The following is a 22,477-nucleotide window of genomic DNA, read 5'->3' as shown; positions in this document are numbered from 1 at the left end:
GAGAAGCTGGAGGAATTCTCCACAGCCCACAACGACTTCTTGGACTCTCATTATGAGGCAGATGAGGAGACCACCACCCTAAAATTTTAAGGCTTTATTTTTATCATTTTAAAGAAGCCATTATAAAAGCTGCAGAGGGCGGACCGGAGCTCCCAGAGAGGTTCAAGAGCATCATGGTGTTCACTGATCTATCCACCGTCACCCTGAACAGAAGGCGGGAGATCTCCACAGCCACCAATATCCTACAGGACAACGGGATCATGTACAAGCGGGGCTACCCTGTTAAGCTGATCGTCTCCAAGAATGCAGCCACAGAGGTCCTGACTTCCCCCGAGAGGCCATGTCTCTTCTGCAGAAGTGGTCGGTGGGGACTATGTGTTCTGTCCCCACATGAGGTGAATGGAGGTGTAGTTGATTGGGGCTGGGAGAGATTCCTACCTTCCGTTTCCTCAATGCAGAGCAGACAGGACCATTGTTGCTGTTTTGCTGTTCATGCGTCCGGAGAGATGATACAAACCAGATATTGTGAAGTCCAGACTTGTTTATTTGGGAATCTGGACATACAGCATATGATTGATAATGCAGTAGGTTCTCCAGAAGTGCAGATGTAGCGACCAAAGTAATATAGCGATGTGTGTGCAGCAAGTTGGTAGCAAGATGATTGAGCAAATTGTGGTAAAAAAACTGATGCCTTTCACAGCCTGGTAAGCATGTCTCTCCCAGGAGAAAATGAAACTAATAATGGCCACCTGCAGGAAGAGAAGGAGTGACCTGACCTGGAAGTGGAAGGCATGTACTAGAATTAATTACCTGCAGTCTGCTATACAGAAAAAGGACAGAAGGTGGCAGCAGACCAAATGCAAAACTGAACACAAAGAATGGTAACATAACACAATCTATATAAGCATATAATCATAACTTTAGATGGAACAGTACACTATGGATGAGGATACCAGCTCCCCGCAGAAGAAGATGCCACCCAACCTGATGAAGGAGTGGACATAGACAAGAGAAGAGAATACAAGACTATTTTTCACCATGGTCTGCGGAGGCACAAGAGGAGTTACAGTTAGTTTTTTTCACAAAATTAAAATTTGTTTTTGTTATTCCCCCATTTTTCCTAATTGTCTAGTGGTGACACATAGATTTTATCTAATCTGTGCATGGTTCTTCACATTTCCAGCATTATTGTAAAAGGTCCATTCAAAAGATCCTTCTATGGAAAGAGGCCCAATCCCTAAAAGCAGATGTATGGTGCGTTCAGGACACCCACCTATATAGCACTGATGCCCATAGACTTCAGAATGGGAACTTCCCAAATGTCTTTCATTGCCAAGCAATTGACAAAAAAGAGGAGTAGTAATCGCGATAAAGAACACCGTCGCCTTTCAGGTAATCACCAGCGTAGTGGACGACGAGGGCAGATACGTCATCCTAGTCTGCACTATAAATAACAAGACCTACACAATTGTCTCTATTTACACCCCTAACTCCAAGCAGATTTTATTTCTTAAAGACCACCCTGGCGGTAGTAGCAAAGGTTAAAAAAGGCGCCTTGTTAGTCTGCGGGGACTTTACCATCACCCCCTGTCCTAACATTGATAAATTTGTGCCCCCTCAAAAGAAAGAAAATACCCGATCACTCTCTCAGACCCTCCTAGTGGAAGAACTCTATGATGTCTGGCGGGTTCTACATGCCTCCAGCGGGATTACACCTTCTACTCACACTCCCATAGAGGTGACTCCAGAATTGACCTAATGGTGACAGATAAATGGTTATTACAGGACATCCAAAAGGCCACGATAGGGAACATAACCTGGTTGGACCACGCCCCGGTCTCCGGTCAAATTACAGAGGGACACAACTATCCAACATATTCCCCATGGAGAGTAAATAACTACCTTATCGCATCCCATAAAATTAGGCCCCAATTGCAGGAAGCATTATCAGAATATTTCACAATTAATAACACACCTGATGTGTCCGTATCTACAGTATGGTGTGCCCACAAGGCCAACATCCGGGGTAAAATAGCGTTCCAGAATAAAAAAGCAACACTACACCAAATAGAGGAAATTAATCAAAACATATCCGCACTAGAAGAGGCACACAAACGTAGCCCCACAAACACAATCCTCCAAACATTACAGAAACTAAGGTATGAACTATACCAACTGCTCCAACACAAATACGAGCACAATCTACGGAAAAGTAAAGCCAAATATTACTGGCAGGGAAACAAAGCGGGCAAAATTTTAGCCAATAAAATCACAGCCAAAATAACCAAAGATTGTCCCACGTACAGGGCGACCAAAAAATATAATATATAACCCCAAGGAAATCGCTAACACCTTCTCACAATACTATTCCTCCCTCTATAATCTGCAGGAAAATACCGCAATACCACAACCCCCACCCCCAACTAATAAATCAGTTCTTAAAGAGCGTAAAACGTCCTAAAATACCGGAAGACTAATTGCACATGTTGAATCAACCAATATCCCAAAAAGAAATACAGCAAACAATTAAAGGAATGAAAAATAAGTCCCCCGGCCCGACGGTCTAACGAGCGAGTACTTCAAAATATTCCAAGATATGACATCAATTTTCCAAAATTTTATTCCTGTTTAACTCCCCGAAAAAGATCAATTGATGGCACATCGTATCCATTGACTGACACCTGAGTATAAGGTTTGCATGGAGGTAGTGATCGTATTGTAAGAACTTCGGGCTGAGATTTCCCCTATCCAGGACTTCATATAGAAGAGGCCATGCCACTTTGTCAAAGGCCTTTTTGGCATCGAGACTCATCAGCATTGCAGGTGGCCTCAATCCATCTTGAGCCAGGACCGTGGCTGTGACCGCTATGCGAATATTTGCCACACTGCTCTGTCCCTGACTAAATCCTGTTTGAGCCTCACATAGGAGGCCAGGTAGCAGCATCTGCAGTCAGTTCACCAGGATCCTCGCCAAGAGTTTATAGTCGTGGTTGAGGAGTGAGAGTTGGTGATAAGATTGTGGCAATAGTGCGTCTCCTGAAGAAAAATCACATCTGGTCGGAATCACTTTAGGCGTATTAGAACTGTTTTGCATTTAAGGGTGGTGTTAAGGCCCGCCACGTTCCATGGCAAGAACAATAAGTTTGGTGAGGTGTAAATGGTAAAAACACATTTGAAAGGTTAACTCACCAAAACCCTGACTAATGCACTAGCAGGATGCAGCAGACCTCCACTGATAAAGGCTGGGGCAGCACAGGTGCAAACCACTGATGAGAACAGCCAGTAGCCCAATATGGTCTGGCTGCCTAGTGGAAAAAAATGCACAGAAATAGGGATTGCATAGGACATCAGTCACACAGATAAGTGTGGTGCAAAGTGTCTGAACAGCCTATTAATGACGCCCATAGTATTAGCAGGCGGGCTGCTCAGCACTATATATATGCATCACACAGAAAAAACCAAGCCAACATGAAGAGGTCTAGCTGCATCCTGCAAAAATGATAAAAAGTGCAAAAAGATATGGGGTATTAGTTACTATTATGGCCAAAGTAGATTAGCTCACAACCCAACGTCAAGGGTCCCCAGATATTGTGAGTCCCTAACACTAAATCTGAACAGCGCACATAAGGAAAAAATTCCCCCAAATTTTTCCACTAGGCAGCCAGACCATATTGGGTTATTGGCTGTTCTCATCAGTGGTTTGCACCTGTGCTGCCCCAGCCTTTATCAATGGAGGTCTGCTGCATCCTGCTAGTGCATTAGTCAGGGTTTTTGTGAGCTAACCTTTCAAATGTGTTTTTTTGGAATTTTTGGGTGTCAGAATATGATGTGTGGGGTATACTTATCCTGGGTCCCAGGGCAAGGTCATTGCGGTGTGTAGTAGTACGGTGTGTCCATCCCATTCGGTCCCAGGAAGCCGCAGGCATGAACAGGTATTAAAGGTGGGTCCCGTATCCATTGGTGTCTGATCTAAGAAGGGGGAAACACAAGAGGATAGAGGTAACAGAGAACAATAAAAAAATAAACATAGTTAACTTTACAAATCGGTGGTGGGAGCTCGCTGGGAATATACCAGGAGAGCCGTGCCACCACCAAAGAGAACACTCTATAGCAGAAACAACAGTCCTCCTAGAGTGAGAAATAACATATAGAGCAGGTTTCATACATCATCCCACTGTGACGTCTCCATGGCGTTGGAATCTTCTGTATGCCATTGTAGGGAGATGGACCGGGCCAATAACATTCCTAATAATACATCCGGTACTACCCCCCCATGGCCAGCTAGGGTTGGTAAATGTTACAATGACATTTCCCAGTGAATGCATTTGTATTGGTTGAAAGCAATGTAAAAGTTGAAAAACGCATCAAAAACGCTGCGTCTGAACATAGCCCAAGTGGCGGAGGAAGATTTTGGTCTGGGGTTAATTATTTTGCCTTATATACAAATCATTAACCTGGAAAGGATGCACCTTAACATATTTCCCAGCAAAATCCATTTTGGTTTCGTTTTTGTACGTTTATTGGTGAACCTGTAAAAATGGCATGAAACTCTGACAACATTGTTTACAACTGTGACTTAGGAGTCAGGAATGCTTCCAGGGGCGATCCCCATGATGTTCCCATGTCATTTGAGCAGTGTTTCTATCATTTTCAGATGTTTTTAGACCTTAAAAGGACCCCCGGGGGGATCGTGGTAAAAATGCTCGGGTCTCCCATAGACTTACATTGGGCTCGTTGTTCTGTCCAAGTACCCGAGTATTCCAATTTGCTCGACCCGAGCAATGAGCACCCGAGCATTTTAGTGCTCGCCCATCACTAGCCATAACCAATGTGGACATGTCCAGTTCAATAATGTTGCAATGCCTACCCATAGTAAGGGAGGATAAGATGAACCTACCACGCTCCCCCGACGCACGTTTAGTGTATCAGCTTTCTCAAGAGGAATTGCCATTGGAGTCCTGTCCCATTAGCTATTTATATGATAATCTCATCTGCCAATTACAGTGGAGCATGGTTACTGTTGCCCGCGTCATTATGATTTGCTTCTACCCACCACCATCAAAGCGGCATGAATGTCGGGTAAATCAAACCCAGTGACACCATAGACACGCATGAGTCAAATAACAGATGACCTGACAGTCTAGAAAGGCACAGGAGCGCAGCATGCAGGCGCACATTGGCGGCCATTTTTAAGAATTCAGCTGGAAACAGCCATGTATAAGGACAATGTTCTGGCATAAAAGGCATGGAATCGCATCGTAAGGAAAACACAGACTTGAAGGAATGGGGAGGGAGCAGAAAGAAAGCTGCTACCAGGCGCCAATCAATAGGATTATATGCAAATAAAATTGTACAAAGTGCTGAGTGCCAGAGTCTGTGAATAAAAGTTATTAATGTGCACAAACATTATGGTAACGACTTGTGGAAATATTTGCAAATAATATGTAAATGAAGAAATACAGACACTGTGTGAAAGGGTCAGGACAAAGGGAGAAATAATGAGAAGAAAAAATTAAAGTATGTGAAAAAAACAAAAATGAATGAAAAATAAGAATAAAATAAAAAGTGAAAATACAAGTACAAGTGAGTGTAAGAAGATGAGATACAGTAGGTCTGTCAGTTACTGAGCTCAATTCCCTCGATATCCATGGGTGAATGCCATCTGGGCCGGGGGATTTGCCACTGTTCAGTTTGCTCAGACGCTGGCGACCTTCTCTTGTGTTACACTAGCTACAGTAGTGTCCAATATAACAGCAGTCCAGTATGACTAACCCGATTAATCCCTGTTTTTGGTATAAATTAAATTACGTGTCACACAATTTACCAGTTGGTGCAGTAGATTCTAAGAAAACCACCAGACTCCGCATTCGTGATCTGCGGGTTTTTGAGTCTGTGTATTAGAATAATTGAAAGGCGGTGATCACAATAATAGCTGTGTGGAGGTCAATCAGTGAGGGCAATCATTCTGTGAAGAGACAGGTGGGAATCCGGTGGTCCTTATCTAAGGGTGAGGCCAGGACATGTTGTACATGCATTTCTCCTTGAAACCCTGAGAAATATGGGTCGCTCGAGACATTGTTCAGAAGAACAGAGTACTTTGATTAAAAAGTTGATTGCAGAAGATAAAACTTATAAAGAAGAGGAGACAATGATTGGCTGTTCAGCTAAAATGATCTCCAATGCTTTACCATGGAAAGCCAAACCAGAGAGACATGGAAGAAAGCAGAAGACGACCATTCAAATGGATGGAAGAATAGCCAGAATGGCAAAGGCTCCGCCAATGATCGGCTCCAGGATGATCACAGACAGTCTCACGCTACCTGTGAGGACTGTGACAGAAGACGCCTGTGTGTAATCTCTTACCAAGAAGTCCCCGCAAAATTCCACTGTTAATAAAACACATGTACGGAAGCGGACACAATTTGCCAAAGAAAATATCAACTGGCCTAAAGAGAAATGGAGAAACATTTCATGGGCTGATGAAAGTGGAATTGTTCTTTTTGGATCCAAGGGCCACACACAGTTCATCAGACATCTCCAAACTCTGCATTCTAGCCTCGGCACACTCTGAAGACAGTGACGCATGGTGGTGCAGGCATCATGATATGGGCATGTGTCTCTTACTATGGTGCCGGACCTATTTACCGCACACCAGGGATCATGGACCAGTTTGTATATATTACAATACTTGAAGAGGTCACGTTGCCTTACGCTGAAGAGGATATGTCCTTAAAATGAGTGTTTCACCAAGACAACGACCCTAAACACACCAGTAAACGAGCAAAATCTTGGATCCCATCCAACAAAATTGAGGTTATGGAGAGGCCAGCCCTAATCCCGGACCTCAATCCGATAGAACACTTGTGGGGCGACATCAAAAATGCCGTTTCTGAGGCAAAGCCAACAAATGCCAAAAAATTGTGTGGGATGTAGTCCGAGCATCCTGGGCTGGAATAACAGCTGACAGGGGCCAGAAGTTGGTTTACTCTATGCAACATAGATGTGAAGCCGGTCTAAAAATCTGTGGGTAACAGCTAGTGATGAGCAAATTTGTTTGAAAAATGATTGTCAAACAGAAATTCGACACAAATATGGTGCATTCGGATCTGTGATTAGAAACCCGAGCAAAATTTAAAAAAAATCAAGAAAAATCGGTAACATTCGGTGCAAAGTGCAGGAAAATATTTGTGTTGCCACAAAAATAGTGTGCAGAGCTCAGAGGCGCGGCGTGCTTGTAAGCACAACAGTCAGCCAATCAGGGTGCAGGAAACACAATGTCCTGACACTACGGCTTGTTTCATTGGCTGCTGAAATCACATGTCGCTCTCCATATAAATAGCGGACATCTTGTTTTAGCGCCATTTGTACATTGTAACAGCGCAGAGAGGCTGCTCCTGACGCTGCCACTGTTTACAGCAAGATTTCAGCTATTTAGTTAGGCCGTTGTATATCAGACAGATCGTGTAGCTAGATAGTGTCCAGTGCGGCTGTTACATTTACCTTCCCGCATTTCTTTTTTGGACATTACTGAGGTCCACAGACAAATCCAGCCGTTCACGGCTTCTATTGTCATCCATGCACGAGTATTGCATTCTAATTCACATGTAGCTAGTGATAAAATATTAAACAGCCTGCTGTGTCCCACCTTGTCATTCAGTGCTGTGGTGATAAAAAAAACCTAAGGCACATATAAAAAAAGATTTTTAATTGCAAAAAGTTTGACAGCCCCGCACACATACACACAGCCACACAGACCACTGCACACAGATACAGCCCCACAGACCACTGCACACAGATACAGCCCCACAGACCACTGCACACAGATACAGCCCCACAGACCACTGCACACAGATACAGCCCCACAGACCACTGCACACAGATACAGCCCCACAGATCACTGCACACAGATACAGCCCCACAGACCACTGCACACAGATACAGCCCCACAGACCACTGCATACAGATACAGTCCCACAGACCACTGCACACAGATACAGCCCAACAGACCACTGCACACAGATACAGCCCCACAGACCACTGCACACAGATACAGCCCCACAGACCACTGCACACAGATACAGCCCCACAGATCACTGCACACAGATACAGCCCCACAGACCACTGCACACAGATACAGCCCAACAGACCACTGCACACAGATACAGCCCCACAGACCACTGCACACAGATACAGCCCCACAGACCACTGCACACAGATACATCCCCACAGACCACTGCACACAGATACAGCCCCACAGACCACTGCACACATACACACAGCCCCACAGACCACTGTACACAGATACAGCCCCACAGACCACTGCACACAGATACAGCCCCACAGACCACTGCACACAGATACAGTCCCACAGACCACTGCACACAGATACAGCCCCACAGACCACTGCACACAGATACAGCCCAACAGACCACTGCACACAGATACAGCCCCACAGACCACTGCACACAGATACAGCCCCACAGACCACTGCACACATACACACAGCCCCACAGACCACTGCACAGATACAGCCCCACAGACCACTGCACACAGATACAGTCCCACAGACCACTGCACACAGATACAGCCCCACAGACCACTGCACACAGATACAGCCCCACAGACCACTGCACACAGATACAGCCCCACAGACCACTGCACACAGATACAGCCCCACAGACCGCCGCACACAGATACAGCCCCACAGACCACTGCACAGATACAGCCCCACAGACCACTGCACACAGATACAGCCCCTCAGACCACTGCACACAGATACAGCCCCACAGACCACTGCACACAGATACAGCCCCACAGACCACCTCCGTCACACACATTCTCTGCCCATTAGACTTACATTGGACTCGCTACGAGTACCCGAGTATTAGGAGCTACTCACTAATCCCTATCCCTGACCTGTGTGAATACCTCTCTAAGGTTGATGTCTGCATTCCTGGGTGAATGTGGACACCTCTGTCAGCAATGCCTGCATTTATGGGTAAGTAGTGACCTGCTGTAATTAAAATCACCACCTGGTGGAGGGCGGAGTGCTCGGTCAGTAAGCTAATATACGAGACAAAAAAAACTGACTGGCACATCCAGACTAGTGTGAATAGGTGCATACCAAGAGGAGCAACCCCACTTATACAATATACAAAGAAAGGTTGCACTCTATCATGCTTAAGCATGTCAATGTGGAATATGTGAAATTTGACATATTCCACATTGACATGCTTTAGCATGATAGAGTGCAACCTTTCTTTGTATACTTTGCCTGCTCCAGTCACGCAAGTTGTGTGCTCATTTCTGCCATTCGCACCCCTCTCATCGACTTGCATTGATACACGGTGGAATTCCACCCTGCACATGTTGCGGCGACTGTGGCAGCAGCAACAAGCCCTGACGCAGTATGTCATGTCGTATAGCCTGGGCCAACACAGTATGCAGATGGCGCATGTCACATTTACAGAGTGCACACAGATTAAGGACCTCTGCACCCTTCTGCACAGTTTTGAAATGGCTACTAAGATGGTTATCACTGATGCCACCATCATCAGCATCACTATTCTGGTCATCTATATGCTGGAGTAGACTGAATAGCCAGCGGGAAGAGATGGTGGTCCCAGAAGAAGAGGAGGAAGCAGAGGAGGATGCAGAAGGGATAATATTGTCTTTAAGTTCAAGACTGTCACCACACAGGTGGGTGCCAAGGGAGGGTGGATTACTGTGATCGATGAAGGCTGGTGATAACAGACAAGCTGTTATTGAAGGGGCAAGATCCAAGGAACAAATGGAGGAGAAAGAGGTGATGGGCGAGTAACTGTCTGTTGTTCGTGGTTGGAGGGATGGGATGGAGGAAATGAGCCTCATTGTTACCCAGTCACCAACACAGCATGGGCTTGGACCTCATGGTAGAGCCCGACATATGAGCGCCTTCTTGCTGCACTATATGCAACATGATCCCCGTATAGTTATGATTAGGAATAATGCTGACTGCTGGGTTGCCACTTTATTAGATACACGTTATAAAACCAAATTTTGCCAGATGGTTCGCACCCTAGAAAGGGAACAGCGAATGCTGGAGTATTGAAACACGCTTTTACACAACCTTAGGAGAGCTTTTCCCCAAGACAGCAGTGAATCACACCGTTCGCATCGCAGCTGTAGACTTCCAACCTCCGGACCGTCAATTCTTCAACGCCAAAACATTAGCAGCAGCAGCAGTGAAAGTAGAAGAAGCAATTTCTGTGAGTCCTTTGACACTTTTTTAGGCCAACGCATAACGTGGGTTACTTGCTTACGTATTTTACCCAAAATATTTACTAAGACCTCTCATATTTTTTATGTGTTTCTTGCACTTTATTTTTCAGGGTGCAGTTGGGCCCATTCGGTCTTGTAAACTGTGGTGTCTGTTCACATGGGATGCATTTGGATAGCACTAGGCAGCCCGCCTGATCTAATAGTATGGGCGTACCTAATAGGCTGTTGGCCTGGATGCTGTGCATTACCATTGTGTGAACAGCAGAGCATACAAGTCTTCATTGTGCATTAATATACCAAGCATCCGCCCCTCCATACATTGGTGGGTTGTGAGCGGTTGTCTCATCGGTATTCTTGCACCTGTGTTGCCCCCATCCTAACTATATGGGCCCACTCTCCCCGATAGTGCATTTGTTTGGAGGTCTGGGCAGGTCAGCATCTCTGCTTTTAGATGTGGTTTTGAACATTTGACTGAATTTTTATATCTACACATGATTTACACAAATTATATTTTCTTGTCTTAACTCTTTACTATTTAACATTATAAACTGTGTATTTTTGTAATTATTTGTATGTATACATGATTGATTACCACTTCTGTCTCTGTAAAAACAATCCCCTTTAACCCCTTTCTGACATTGGGTGTAAATGTACGCTGATGTCAGACTCCCTCCTTTTGATGTGGGCTCCGGCGCTGAGCCCACATCTTTTCTCGCACATGATGGGCCAGAAACCCCGCACTTCAGTGACCCTGTCACGTGATCGCGGGTCACCGATGGGTTGGTATGACAACCAGAGGTCTCCAGCAGACCCGTATGGCTGTCACTGCCGGATCCTATGAGCGCTGCCCAGTGGTTGGCGCTCATAGCAAGTGAGCAACTCTGCTACATACAGGTGATCTGAGCATTGCTTGTATGTAGCAGAGCTGATCGGGTTATAGCAGCTTCTAACCTCCCATTGAGACTATTGAAGCATGCCTGTGAAGACATGGGGTGGTCAGCGCGCACCCCGGTCTGCTGGCCGAAAAGACATGGATCAGAGATCCTCCCACCGAACGCAGGCTCTCCCTTTAACATGGGCATAACGCTACTCAGACAACACACAGTGAGGGTAATGCAGTGTGGGCGATGCTTTATTGTACCACAAAACAGGCAGAAAACACATAGAACAGTCCCAGCAAAATACCCAGCAGAGTGCACATTACTTAGTCTCACACTTCCACTGATTCGCTCTCAGGGTCGCTACCCCACCTGTGGCACGCACAGAGATGAGGTAACGACAAGCGTAGGAAGATGACAATCCATTCAGTCATAGAATCATAGAATCATAGAGTTGGAAGGGACCTCCTGGGCCATCTGGTCCAACCCCCTGCTCAAAGCAGGATTCGCTAAATCATCCCAGTCAGATGTCTGTGCAGCCTCTGTTTGAAGACTTCCATTGAAGGAGAACTCACAACTTCTCGTGGCAGCCTGTTCCACTCATTGATCACTCTGTCATAAAGTTTTTTCTAATATCTAATCTGTGTCTCCTCCCATTCAGTTTCATCCCATTGCTTCTAGTCTTTCCTTGTGCAAATGAGAATAAAGTTGATCCTTCTACAATGTGACAGCCCTTTAGATATTTGTAGACAGCTATTAAGTCTCCTCTCAGTCTTCTCTTTTGCAAACTAAACATTCCCAAATCCTGCAACCTTTCCTCATAAGACAGGGTTTGCAGACCGGTCACCATTCTGGTCGCTCTTTTCTGAACTTGCTCCAGTTTGTTGATGTCTGTTTTAAAATGTAGTGCCCAAAACTGGACACAATATTCCAGATGAGGTCTGACCAAAGAGGAGTAGAGGGCAATAATGACTTCACGTGATCTAGACTGTATGCTTCAGTTAATACATCCTAGAATTGCATTTGCCTTTTTTGCTGCTGCATCACACTGTTGACTCATATTCAGTCTGTGATCTATTAGTATACCCAAGTCTTTTTCACATGTGCTGTTGCTTAGCCCTATTCCTCCCATTCTGTATATGCTTTTTTCATTTTTATTGCCCAGATGTAGTACTTTGCATTTCTCCCTGTTAAAAACCATTCTGTTAGTTGCTGCCCACTTCTCCAGTTTATTTATATCTTTTTGAATCCTCTCTCTCTCTTCTCTAGTATTAGCTATCCCTCCTAGCTTTGTGTCATCAGCAAATTTAATCAGTTTACCCTCAATTCCTTCATCTAAATCATTGATAAAGATGTTAAATAATACAGGGCCCAGGCAGAGCCCTGTGGTACCCCACTTGAGACATTCTTCCAACTGGATGTGCAGCCACTTACGACCACCAAGGTAAAAGGCCAGTTGATCCGAGGATCACAACCTGGCTTCTCCAAACGTATCCATGGTTCAACGATAGTCAATGGAGCAGATCTGTATTCTTCCAACCGAGGATGAAAACCCCTAGGTTGTTTCCTACCGAATGATAGATCTGAGTCCCTCGTGATGTAAAAACTATACGAAGTATATAGTTTTAAGTCTGGGGTCTGCCGATATGTGGCTAGTTTTCTGTTTCAGATAACATGATTTTAATTTTTTTTTTGTCCGGTCTCGCTTGAATATATGTCAATATTAAATAGTCACCTGATGACGCCTTTGGTGAGGACAATGAAAGCAGTAGAAATAAGAGGCTTGGAGAGTGAATGTGTTTACATCACCTCATCCTATATACTGAATTGTGGGGTATATGTTTTTTTTCTATTAGTCACCTTCTGACTAACATTCAGGGGGTGAATTAAGGGTATAGTTTTCCATTTGGAATTAATAAAGTTTAGTTTTATCCTTTTTTCAGCATACATGAGGAATGACAAGAGACAACCCATTTAAGAAAATTTAATTTTGGTTAAAACTATTCCAACATTATGAACATAAAAAAGGCTTCTCCCCTATGTGACGTTTCTGATGTTTATTAACAGCTGATTTCCAAGTAAAATATTGACTACATTAAGAAAATGAAAAAGGCTTCTCCCCTGTGTAACTGCTCTGATGTCTAACAAGAAGCGCTTTCCATTCAAAATATTTCCCACATTCTGAACAGGAAAAAGGCTTCTCCCCTGTGTAAGTTCTCTGTTGAGGTGGCTCAGTGTTAGTCCCTGGGTTCAACTCCCATCAAGGACAACATCTGCAAGGAGTTTGTATGTTCTCCCCATGTTTGCGTGGGTTTCGTCCCACATTCCAAAGACATACTGTTAGGGAATTTAATTTGAGCCCCATTGGGGACAGTGATGATAATGTGTGCAAACTGTAAAGGGCTGCAGAATAGGTTAGCGCTATATAAAAAGAAAGATTATTATTAGTAGTAAGATTCCATTTCTGTTAATACATTTCCCACATTATGAACAGGAAAAATGGCTTCTCTGATGTGATCAAGATTTATTTTCCATTAAACATAAAGGAAGTTTCTCCCCTCTGTGAGTTATTTGGTGTGGAACAAGACTCCCTTTCTGGTTAAAAATTGTTAAACATTCTGAACATGAAAAAGGCTTCTCCCCTGGTGAGTTCTCTGGTGCCTAACACAATCTGATTTAGTGCAAAAACATTTCCCACATTCTGAACATGAAAAAGGCTTCTCCCCTGTGTGAGTTTTATGGTGATTAACCAAATCTGATTTCTGGTTAAAACATTTCCCACATTCTGAACAGGAAAAAGGCTTCTCCCTTGTGTGAGTTTTATGGTGATTAACCAATTGTGATTTCCAGTTAAAACATTTCCCACATTCTGAACAGGAAAAAGGCTTCTCCCCTGTGTGAGTTCTCTGGTGTCTAACAAAATGTGATTTAAGTGCAAAACATTTCCCACATTCTGAACAGGAAAAAGGCTTCTCCCCTGTGTGAGTTCTATGGTGATTAACCAAATCTGATTTCTGGATAAAACATTTCCCACATTCTGAACAGGAAAAAGGCTTCTCCCCTGTGTGAGTTCTATAGTGAGTAATCAGATCTGATTTCTGGTTAAAACATTTCCCACATTCTGAACAGGAAAAAGGCTTCTCCCCTGTGTGAGTTCTCTGGTGTCTAACAAAATGTGATTTAAGTGCAAAACATTTCCCACATTCTGAACAGGAAAAAAGCTTCTCCCCTGTGTGAGTTCTATGGTGATTAACCAAATCTGATTTCTGGATAAAACATTTCCCACATTCTGAACAGGAAAAAGGCTTCTCCCCTGTGTGAGTTCTATGGTGATTAATCAGATCTGATTTCCGGTTAAAACATTTTCCACATTCTGAACAGGAAAAAGGCTTCTCCCCTATGTGAGTTCTCTGATGAGTAACAAAATGTGATTTCTGTATAAAACATTTCCCACATTCTGAACAGGAAAAAGGCTTCTCCCCTGTGTGAGTTCTATGGTGATTAACCAAATCTGATTTCAGTGTAAAACATTTCCCACATTCTGAACAGGAAAAAGGCTTCTCCCCTGTGTGAGTTCTATGGTGATTAACCAAATTTGATTTCAGTGTAAAACATTTCCTACATTCTGAACAGGAAAAAGGCTTCTCCCCTGTGTGAGTTCTATGGTGATTAACCAAATCTGATTTCCATGTAAAACATTTCCCACATTCTGAACATGAGAATGACTTTTTTGCTTTAGGAGCGGTTTGTTTTTTAATGCCTCTTTTGTGACATTGCTTTCCCTTATTACTCAGTAATGAATCAGAATATGGGACCTGTTTCATAGGATCAGATGACAGATCTTTGCTGTGAATGGATGATGATATATCTGGAGTAATGGCATTCACTTCAGTTGTATCTTGTAGGAGCTCAAGATCATCAGATTTAAAAATTGAAGATGTCAACTGTCCCTCTGATCTCCTGGTACAGTCATCTGCTAAGATAAAAAAACAATTATTTATTAATAAAATATCCTTTAGTTTCATATTTTTGAACATTTCTACTTAAACTGTCCATAAAAATGGCAAGCTATGTAAAAAACTTTAATTATTTACCAAGACATTGACTGTTCACAGTCTAATAGAAAACCTTGTTGGATGAACCAGTAGTGTGTGGTGTTCACCTGTTTGTATTCGATAATTGGGAGGCAGAATGAACAAAGAAACGAATCAATGTTATGTAGACGAAAATAATACCAATTCTCATCTCACAAAAAACAAGTCCCCACTCAGGTCCATCATCTGTCAATGGAAAAACAGAGGTTCCCACACTATTAGTGGCTCAAAGGCTGTTGAAAAGCAACAAGGTTTCTATAAACCAATCCAGCAAAATCCACTCTCACTTCGGAGTCTTGCAGTGTGCGCAAACAACATCTAGGATCCCTGTAATTAGCAATATTATAGTGAGAAGAATCCACTTAATTTTTGGTGTGTGTCTCCTGGAGCACAATCTGGGCACTATGTTCTGGGTAAGAAAATGGCAAATGTGTAATTTTCACTCCAACATCCACTGCATGTTAATTTCCGGAAAGTTGCTGTAGAGTCAAAATATTCACTCCTCCTACACACGTGGTCAAAATTGTTGGTACCCGTTGTTTAATGAAACCCACAATGGTCACAGAAATAACTTTAATCTGATAAAAGTAATAATTAAAAAATCTATGAAAATGAACAACTGAAAGTCAGACATTGCTTTTCAGCCATGCTTCCACAAAATTTAAAATAAATAAAACTCATGAAATAGGCCTGGACAGAAATGATGGTTCCCTTAACTAAAATATTTTATTGCACAACCCTTGGAGGCAATTGTTGAAATAAACTGATTCCTGTAGCTGTCAATGAGACTTCTGCACCTCTCGACAGGTATTTTGGCCCACTCTTCAAGAGCAACTACTTCAGTTGTCTCGTGTTTGAAGGTTGCCTTTTCCAGACGGCATGTTCCAGCTCTTTCCAAAGATGCTCATTAGGATTTAGGTTAGGGCTCATAGAAGGCCACTTCAGAATAGTCCAATATTTTCCTCTTAGCCACTCTTGCATGTTTTTAGCTGTGTATTGTGTGTCATTATCCTGTATGACATGCGACTGAGACCAAGCGACATTGGGCAGCACATTTCTCTCTAGAATCCCTTGATAGTCTTGAGATTTCATTGTACGATGGAGATTCTAGACACCCTGTGCCAGATGCAGCAAAGCAGCCCCATAACATAACAGAGCCTCCTCTATGTTTCACAGTAGGGACAGTGTTCTTTTTGTGATATGCTTCATTTTTCCATCTGAGAACATAGAGCTGACGTGCCTTGCCAGAAAGTTCCATTTTTGTCTCATCTGTCCATAGGACATTCTCCCAGAGGCTTTGTAGCTTGTCAACATGTAGTTTAGCAAATTCCAGTCTGATTTTTTTTCAACAATGGTGTCCTCCTTGGTCGTCTCCCATGAAGTCCACTTTGGCTCATACAACGACGGATGGTGTGATCTGACACTGATGTTCCTTGAGCTTCAAGTTCACCTTTAATCTGTTTACAAGTTTTTCTGGGCTCTTTTGTTACCATTCATATTATCTGTCTCTTTGATTTGTCATCAATTTTCCTCCTGCAGCCACGTCCAGGGAGGTTGGGTACAGTCCTATGGATATTAAATTTCTGAATAATATCTGCAACTTTAGTCACAGAAACATGAAGCTGCTTGGAGATGGTCTTATAACTTTTACCTGTAACATGTTTGTCTATAATTTTCTTTCTAATCTCCTGAGACATCTCTTTCCTTCGCTTCCTCTTGTCCATGTTGAGTGTGATACACACCATGTCACCACACAGCACAGTGAGTATCTGTAGCCTCTATACAGGCCACTCACTGATTCCAGGATTGTAGACACCTGTGATGATAATTAGTGGACACACTGCGATTTACACATTCTGTGGAAGCTTGGTTGAAAAGCAATGTCTGACTTTCATTTGTTCATTTTCATAGATTTTTTTATTTATTATTACTTTTGTCAGATTCAAGTTATTTCTGTGACCATTGTGGGTTTTTCTGTCATTAAACGAGGGGTACCAACAATTTTGACCCCGTGTGTATAGATTATAACCATCAGTGAATTAATTTATAACATGGAATCACTTTATGGGGATTTCTACTATTCTGGTTTTCTGTCATTTAGTTATATTAGGGCTTCTGCATATGGTGTGTCCAATCTCATCTGGGATCTGTTCCTGCTGTCCAGCTGGAGTAATCTGCTCCCTACTTCAGCCAACTGGAAAGTACCACACCCTACTAAAGCGCAAAGCACATGGCCGGAATCTGCCAGATACAGCGCTGTTCTCCTCTGGTTCAGTCCTCTGTGCTCAGCTTGCGGATTAAAAAAACTGGAGTCTGAACTGAGAAAGTAAGTTAATGTGTATGCACAATGTAAGTGCATATTAACACATGGCCATTAACCAGAGAAAAAAAAAAGCAAAAAACACAATTATCCTAAACTAAAAAGTAAAAAATAAACTGCAAATAATGCATGTTTTACTTTTTAGTTTAGGATATTTGTGTTTTTTGCTTTTTGTTTTCAGCTTGCGGCTTGTGTGTTTGTTTCCTGCTGTGACTGTGGCCCGTTTACTGACTACTTTTGTGTCTTCTGATTCTGTCCTTCTAGTTCTGACCCAGCTACCTGACTATTCTTCTTGCCATCTAACACCACAGAATAGCAGGTAACACCATGGTCCAAGCCTAGGGGTCTCTGTGTAAGTCCAGATTCCATGTAATGGTGTTAAAGGACAATGAGCAAGGCAATCCTTGGGATATGGAAAGCAGAGAAGATAGAGCCAAGCATGTTCATGGTGGACATCTTTTGAGCTGCCAGGTGACCATGAACAGTGCTCCCAATACATTGTGTCTGCAAACTATTCCAGCTAGATCTGCATTCAAATAGCTAAATGGCGCTCCTTCCCTTCTGAACACTGCCATGTGCCCAGACAGTAGTGTACAACCGTATGTAGGGTATAGTGCGAAGCTGGAAAATAATCTGTAAGATCCATTTGTTTCCTATTATCCTTTGTGAATAATTTATCACCACATAAAGTGACACACGTCAGATATTAATAATGGGGCCTGATTAAGAACACAAAACTGGCTGCGGAAGAGGTTAAATCAGAGGATTTTGGACACTACTGTAATCAAACACTGTGACTATAGACAATAACATCTACTGAAATGATCAAGCTCCACAGTCTCCATCAGTAATAAATGAGCAGCTAGTGGTGAAACCTCTCTGGGGTAATTAGAGTATGGGGCTCGGTGACGTCACAATCTAAACTATCGTAAGCTCCAATATTTTCTGTCAGATGAGTTTCATGGAGAAATATTACACATTTATAGAGAACTGTGTATAATAGTGCAGAGCTGAGATGTCTTAAAGGAAACCTGTCAGCAGGATTGTGCTCAGTAACCTACAGACACTGTCAGGTCACCGCCGTTATACTGATTACAATGATACCTGGTGATGAAATCCGTCTTGTGGTTGTTGTGTAATCTGTATTTGTTGTTTTCAGTTAATGAGATTCTCGTGCTCTGGGGCGGGGCTGTGGGCGGGGCTTTATGTTGTGCTCTGATTACATATTCCTCTGTATTGGCTTATGACATGTTGTTGATCCCTCACTGACCCGCCCCCCATTATTACATAATGCATTTAATAGCATTGATATTATTGTTGATAATGCCTATAATATTGTGGCTATTGTGAGGCTTAGAAAAAAAATTACATCCAGCAAAATGTCATCAGCGGCGCCAGCGCAGTAGCCTCTATCTCTTACTTATAGATACTACTGCGCAGGCGCCGCCATCGCCGGTGACATTTTGCTGGATGTAATACAGATTAATATGTAATCAGAGCACCACTAAAAGCACATAATACCTTTCTTCAAGTGATTTTCTATCTTGTCAGCACATTCTACGTACGCTGTCATTTGGCTTTATAGTCACAGATCTGGGCAGGTAACGGTCAGTGTCTCCTAATGTGAAGGAGAGAATGGCTACTGAAATCAATTATTAAATATGGTGTACCAAGATGGCGTCTGTGTCTTCAGACAACACCCTGGAAGGAATCCTTGGAATGCAGAAGCTGAGATACTGGATACCATATATGGAAGTGAAGGTGAATGGACCTATCATTAACTCTGTGTCCGGTATGACTCTTTAAGTGCACACTCGGCCTATATTGGGTCAGGTACAAGCAATCATATAGATCTTGCTTTAAGGGATCACCCTCACACTAATCCCAGGGAGTAGGTGGATCCTCCAGGTTGTAAGTCCTACAGAAAAGGGCTTTCAATGCCCAAAGTCATTTGAACATTTTTGGTTGGAGGAGAATGTTGTGGTCTAGAGGCAAAATGGTGATCATGGTAATATGGCCGGACTACACCACCGATAAAGCAGCCACAGCCGGTGACTGAGAGGAATCTGTGACTTCTCTGCATTCAGTGGTCACTACTCACCTGGGTAGTCATATGTGGGAATCTCCTCTTTACACCGCTCATCATCTCTCACATATGTCTCTGTAGGATTAATATGGGTCAGATCTTCACCCTGAAACAAATATTGTGAAAGTCACCGACAGATGGAGAAGTCCCATCTATGATCAGCTCTAATCCTGCCATCTCCACCGTTCTCATTACACAAGTACAAAACATATAATACTGGTGGATAAAACAAGACTGAGCACAAGACCTTCACAGCCGTCTACACATCATAGGGGAGATCTCCTGACACCTTCTCTCATCTACCTGATGATCCTGAGGAACACTGGGATCTTCTTGGTTACAGTCCTGTGGAAGAAGAGGACGGGGACATCTCTCTGGTGTTGTCCTCTTACTGGATAGATCTGGAGGAAACACATACAGGGACTGAATTCATTCTCTACATACAGATAATTATAGGCCGTGTGTATTTAGTCCTGTCTATTACCTGGTGATGTGAGGGGCTGGGGAACCTCCATTATGACGTTCTTGTACAGATCTCTGTGTCCTTCTAAATGCTCCCACTCCTCCATGGAGAAATAGACAGCGACATCCTGACACCTTATAGGAACCTGACACATACAATGATACCGTCATCCCCCGATCCCTTCATAGTGTTACTGTATAATGTCCCAGCATTCCCAGCAGTGTCACCTCTCCAGTCAGCAGCTCCATCATCTTGTAGATGAGTTCTAGGATCTTCTGGTCATTGATGTCCTCATGGATCAGGGGGTGAGGTGGAGGCCCCGTGATTGGGCTCAGGGGTCTGCCACATCCCTCAGATACAGGGCCCTGACAGCGATCACTAGAGGTCTTCTTCACCACTGTGTAATCCTGGTTATGGAGAGACACATTAATAAATGTCACTACAGACATTTCCAGAGTCCTCACCCCTCCAGTTCTGTCCATCTGTTATTCCCATAGATAAGAATGATGTAATGTGACGTCATCAGAATCTCTCACCTCTCCAGTGAGACGGAAGAGGATCTCTAGGGTGAGGTGTAACATCCTCTCCGCCATCTTGTCTCTGTCCATATCCATCCTTGATAGGTAAATCAGGAAAATTTTCTTTTGTAGAAGATCTTCACTGAGAGGATCCGATATTGTAGAGATCTGAATAAGAAGAAGATGATCTGATGTAACATCATAAGAATCCTGTGTAATAACACAATTACTGGAGATAATAAGGGAAACATATGAGATTTATTATCTTACAGGGTTTAGTTTTCTTCCCTGACATCTACTATTAAAACCTATATATTTAGGCCACAGACAACAAGCAGTTTCCTCCTCGGAGTCGGCAGCTGAACACGTTCCTCATAGACTCATCTTCCATAACGCTAATTCTTGTCTCATTACCGACACTGGAATCGGCATTAGCAATACTGCAGGAGATATTCATTACACGCGACATGAGAAATAACTCCTTCATGATGAGGACGAAATCTTCATCTTCTACTACGGCTCTAGAGACAGATTTGGCCAGAGTCGGTCACTGCCTCCATCCCCACCGGCCGTCTATATGAAGGTTTCCCGCAGGGCTGTGGAGTCGGAGTCGGAGAGTCGGAGTCGGAGTTAGTTTTGGTTGGAGTCGGTAGAAATGTACCGACTCCAGCTTTAAAAAAAAAGTATATATATTTCATAATTGAACTTTCATATTCAGGCAAAGATAAAAATGCTCCTACCAGAGCTTCTAATCTAAAGAGACATTTACAGCACTTTCATCCAGAAGTACTGAAAGCAGTGGATGAGAAAGACTGCATCCAAACCAATGCAACAGTGCCCAGCTCTTCCAGCCAAACAAAGGAGCAGAGAACTTTGCAGCCATCAGTTGCAAGATATTTTGTCAGTGACAAAGTTACTGTGACAATGACAGTAGATACATTTAAAAAAACAGATCAGAGAGCTTGTTGTAAAGGATAGTGTGCCTATTTCATTATTTTCACGACCAGCTTTTATGTGTCTGAATGGGGAAATGGCCCGCAAGCTTGGTGTTTCTCTGGAGAGAGAGAGTATTAGAAAATTAGTAATCGAAGAAGCTTTTAAACAAAAGGAAGAACTTAAAAAAACTCTCAAGGGACGCTTTCTGTTTCTTAAAATGGATGCCTGCCCACGTCACAGAGTGAACTATTTTTCCATCAATGTCCGATTTGTTTGTGACAAAAATGAAATAGTTACCAAGACATTGGCAGTAAAAGACACCAAAGCTCATCACACCAGTGAGTTTCTCCAGGTCTTGGTGGAAAAGGTTCTGCAAGACTATGAACTTAAAAAAGAGCAAGTTCTTTCTGTCGTAACTGACAATGCTTCAAATATGATAAGTACTATTAAGCTAATGAATGAGAGTAATGATGGTGACCAGCAGCTAGAAGAACATTCTGGGTCCACAGACACAGAAATGTTTGAAATAGAGGAACACAGTATTGTAACTGAGGAGCAAACTGAAGTTGCTTCAGATGAACAGCAACATGAAAGTTTAGATGATCTTGTTGAAACTGTGTCAATATGTTCTTTCATTCATCACATGCGCTGTGTTGTGCATACGCTACAGCTGGCTATAAGAGACAGTCTGCAAGAAGGACATGCTGCTGCACTGATTGGCAAGGTGAGAAAATTGGCTACTGTTGCCAGAACCCCTAAAGTTGACTCAATTTTGAAGAGACGTGCTGGAAAAGGGGCAATTATTGATCAAGCCACACGATGGGGCATTACTTACTTAATGATTCAGCGCTTGGTTGAACTGAAAACCTTTCTTGTAGACATGGCTAACCCTCAACTGACGCTAAATGAAAGTCAGTGGAAT

The 22,477-nt window shown here is 43.1% G+C and overlaps 2 protein-coding genes across 2 annotated transcripts; both read right to left on the bottom strand.

Annotated features, from left to right (window-relative positions):
• Positions 1-13,106: 13,106 nt before the first annotated feature.
• LOC141075611 (uncharacterized) lies at positions 13,107-19,742 on the bottom strand. The gene is made up of 2 exons (XM_073562718.1): positions 19,654-19,742; positions 13,107-15,111 (listed from the first exon to the last, which is right to left on the bottom strand). Exon 2 carries the CDS (start codon positions 14,960-14,962, stop codon positions 13,748-13,750), a length of 1,215 nt encoding a protein of 404 aa, XP_073418819.1. The 5' UTR covers positions 14,963-15,111; positions 19,654-19,742; the 3' UTR covers positions 13,107-13,747.
• A 363-nt stretch (positions 19,743-20,105) lies between these two features.
• On the bottom strand, positions 20,106-20,784 carry LOC141075628 (gastrula zinc finger protein XlCGF66.1-like). The gene is made up of 3 exons (XM_073562733.1): positions 20,638-20,784; positions 20,329-20,508; positions 20,106-20,246 (listed from the first exon to the last, which is right to left on the bottom strand). Exons 1-3 carry the CDS (start codon positions 20,713-20,715, stop codon positions 20,106-20,108), a joined length of 399 nt encoding a protein of 132 aa, XP_073418834.1. The 5' UTR covers positions 20,716-20,784.
• Between the last annotated feature and the right edge of the window lie 1,693 nt (positions 20,785-22,477).

Source organism: Dendrobates tinctorius, unplaced genomic scaffold (genome assembly GCF_039654945.1).
Source record: "Dendrobates tinctorius isolate UK_male_01 unplaced genomic scaffold, ASM3965494v1 ptg000366l, whole genome shotgun sequence".
Lineage (NCBI taxonomy): Eukaryota > Metazoa > Chordata > Amphibia > Anura > Dendrobatidae > Dendrobates > Dendrobates tinctorius.
The sequence above is the reverse complement of the archived record's forward strand: the minus strand, read 5'-3'. Positions and strand labels throughout refer to the sequence as shown.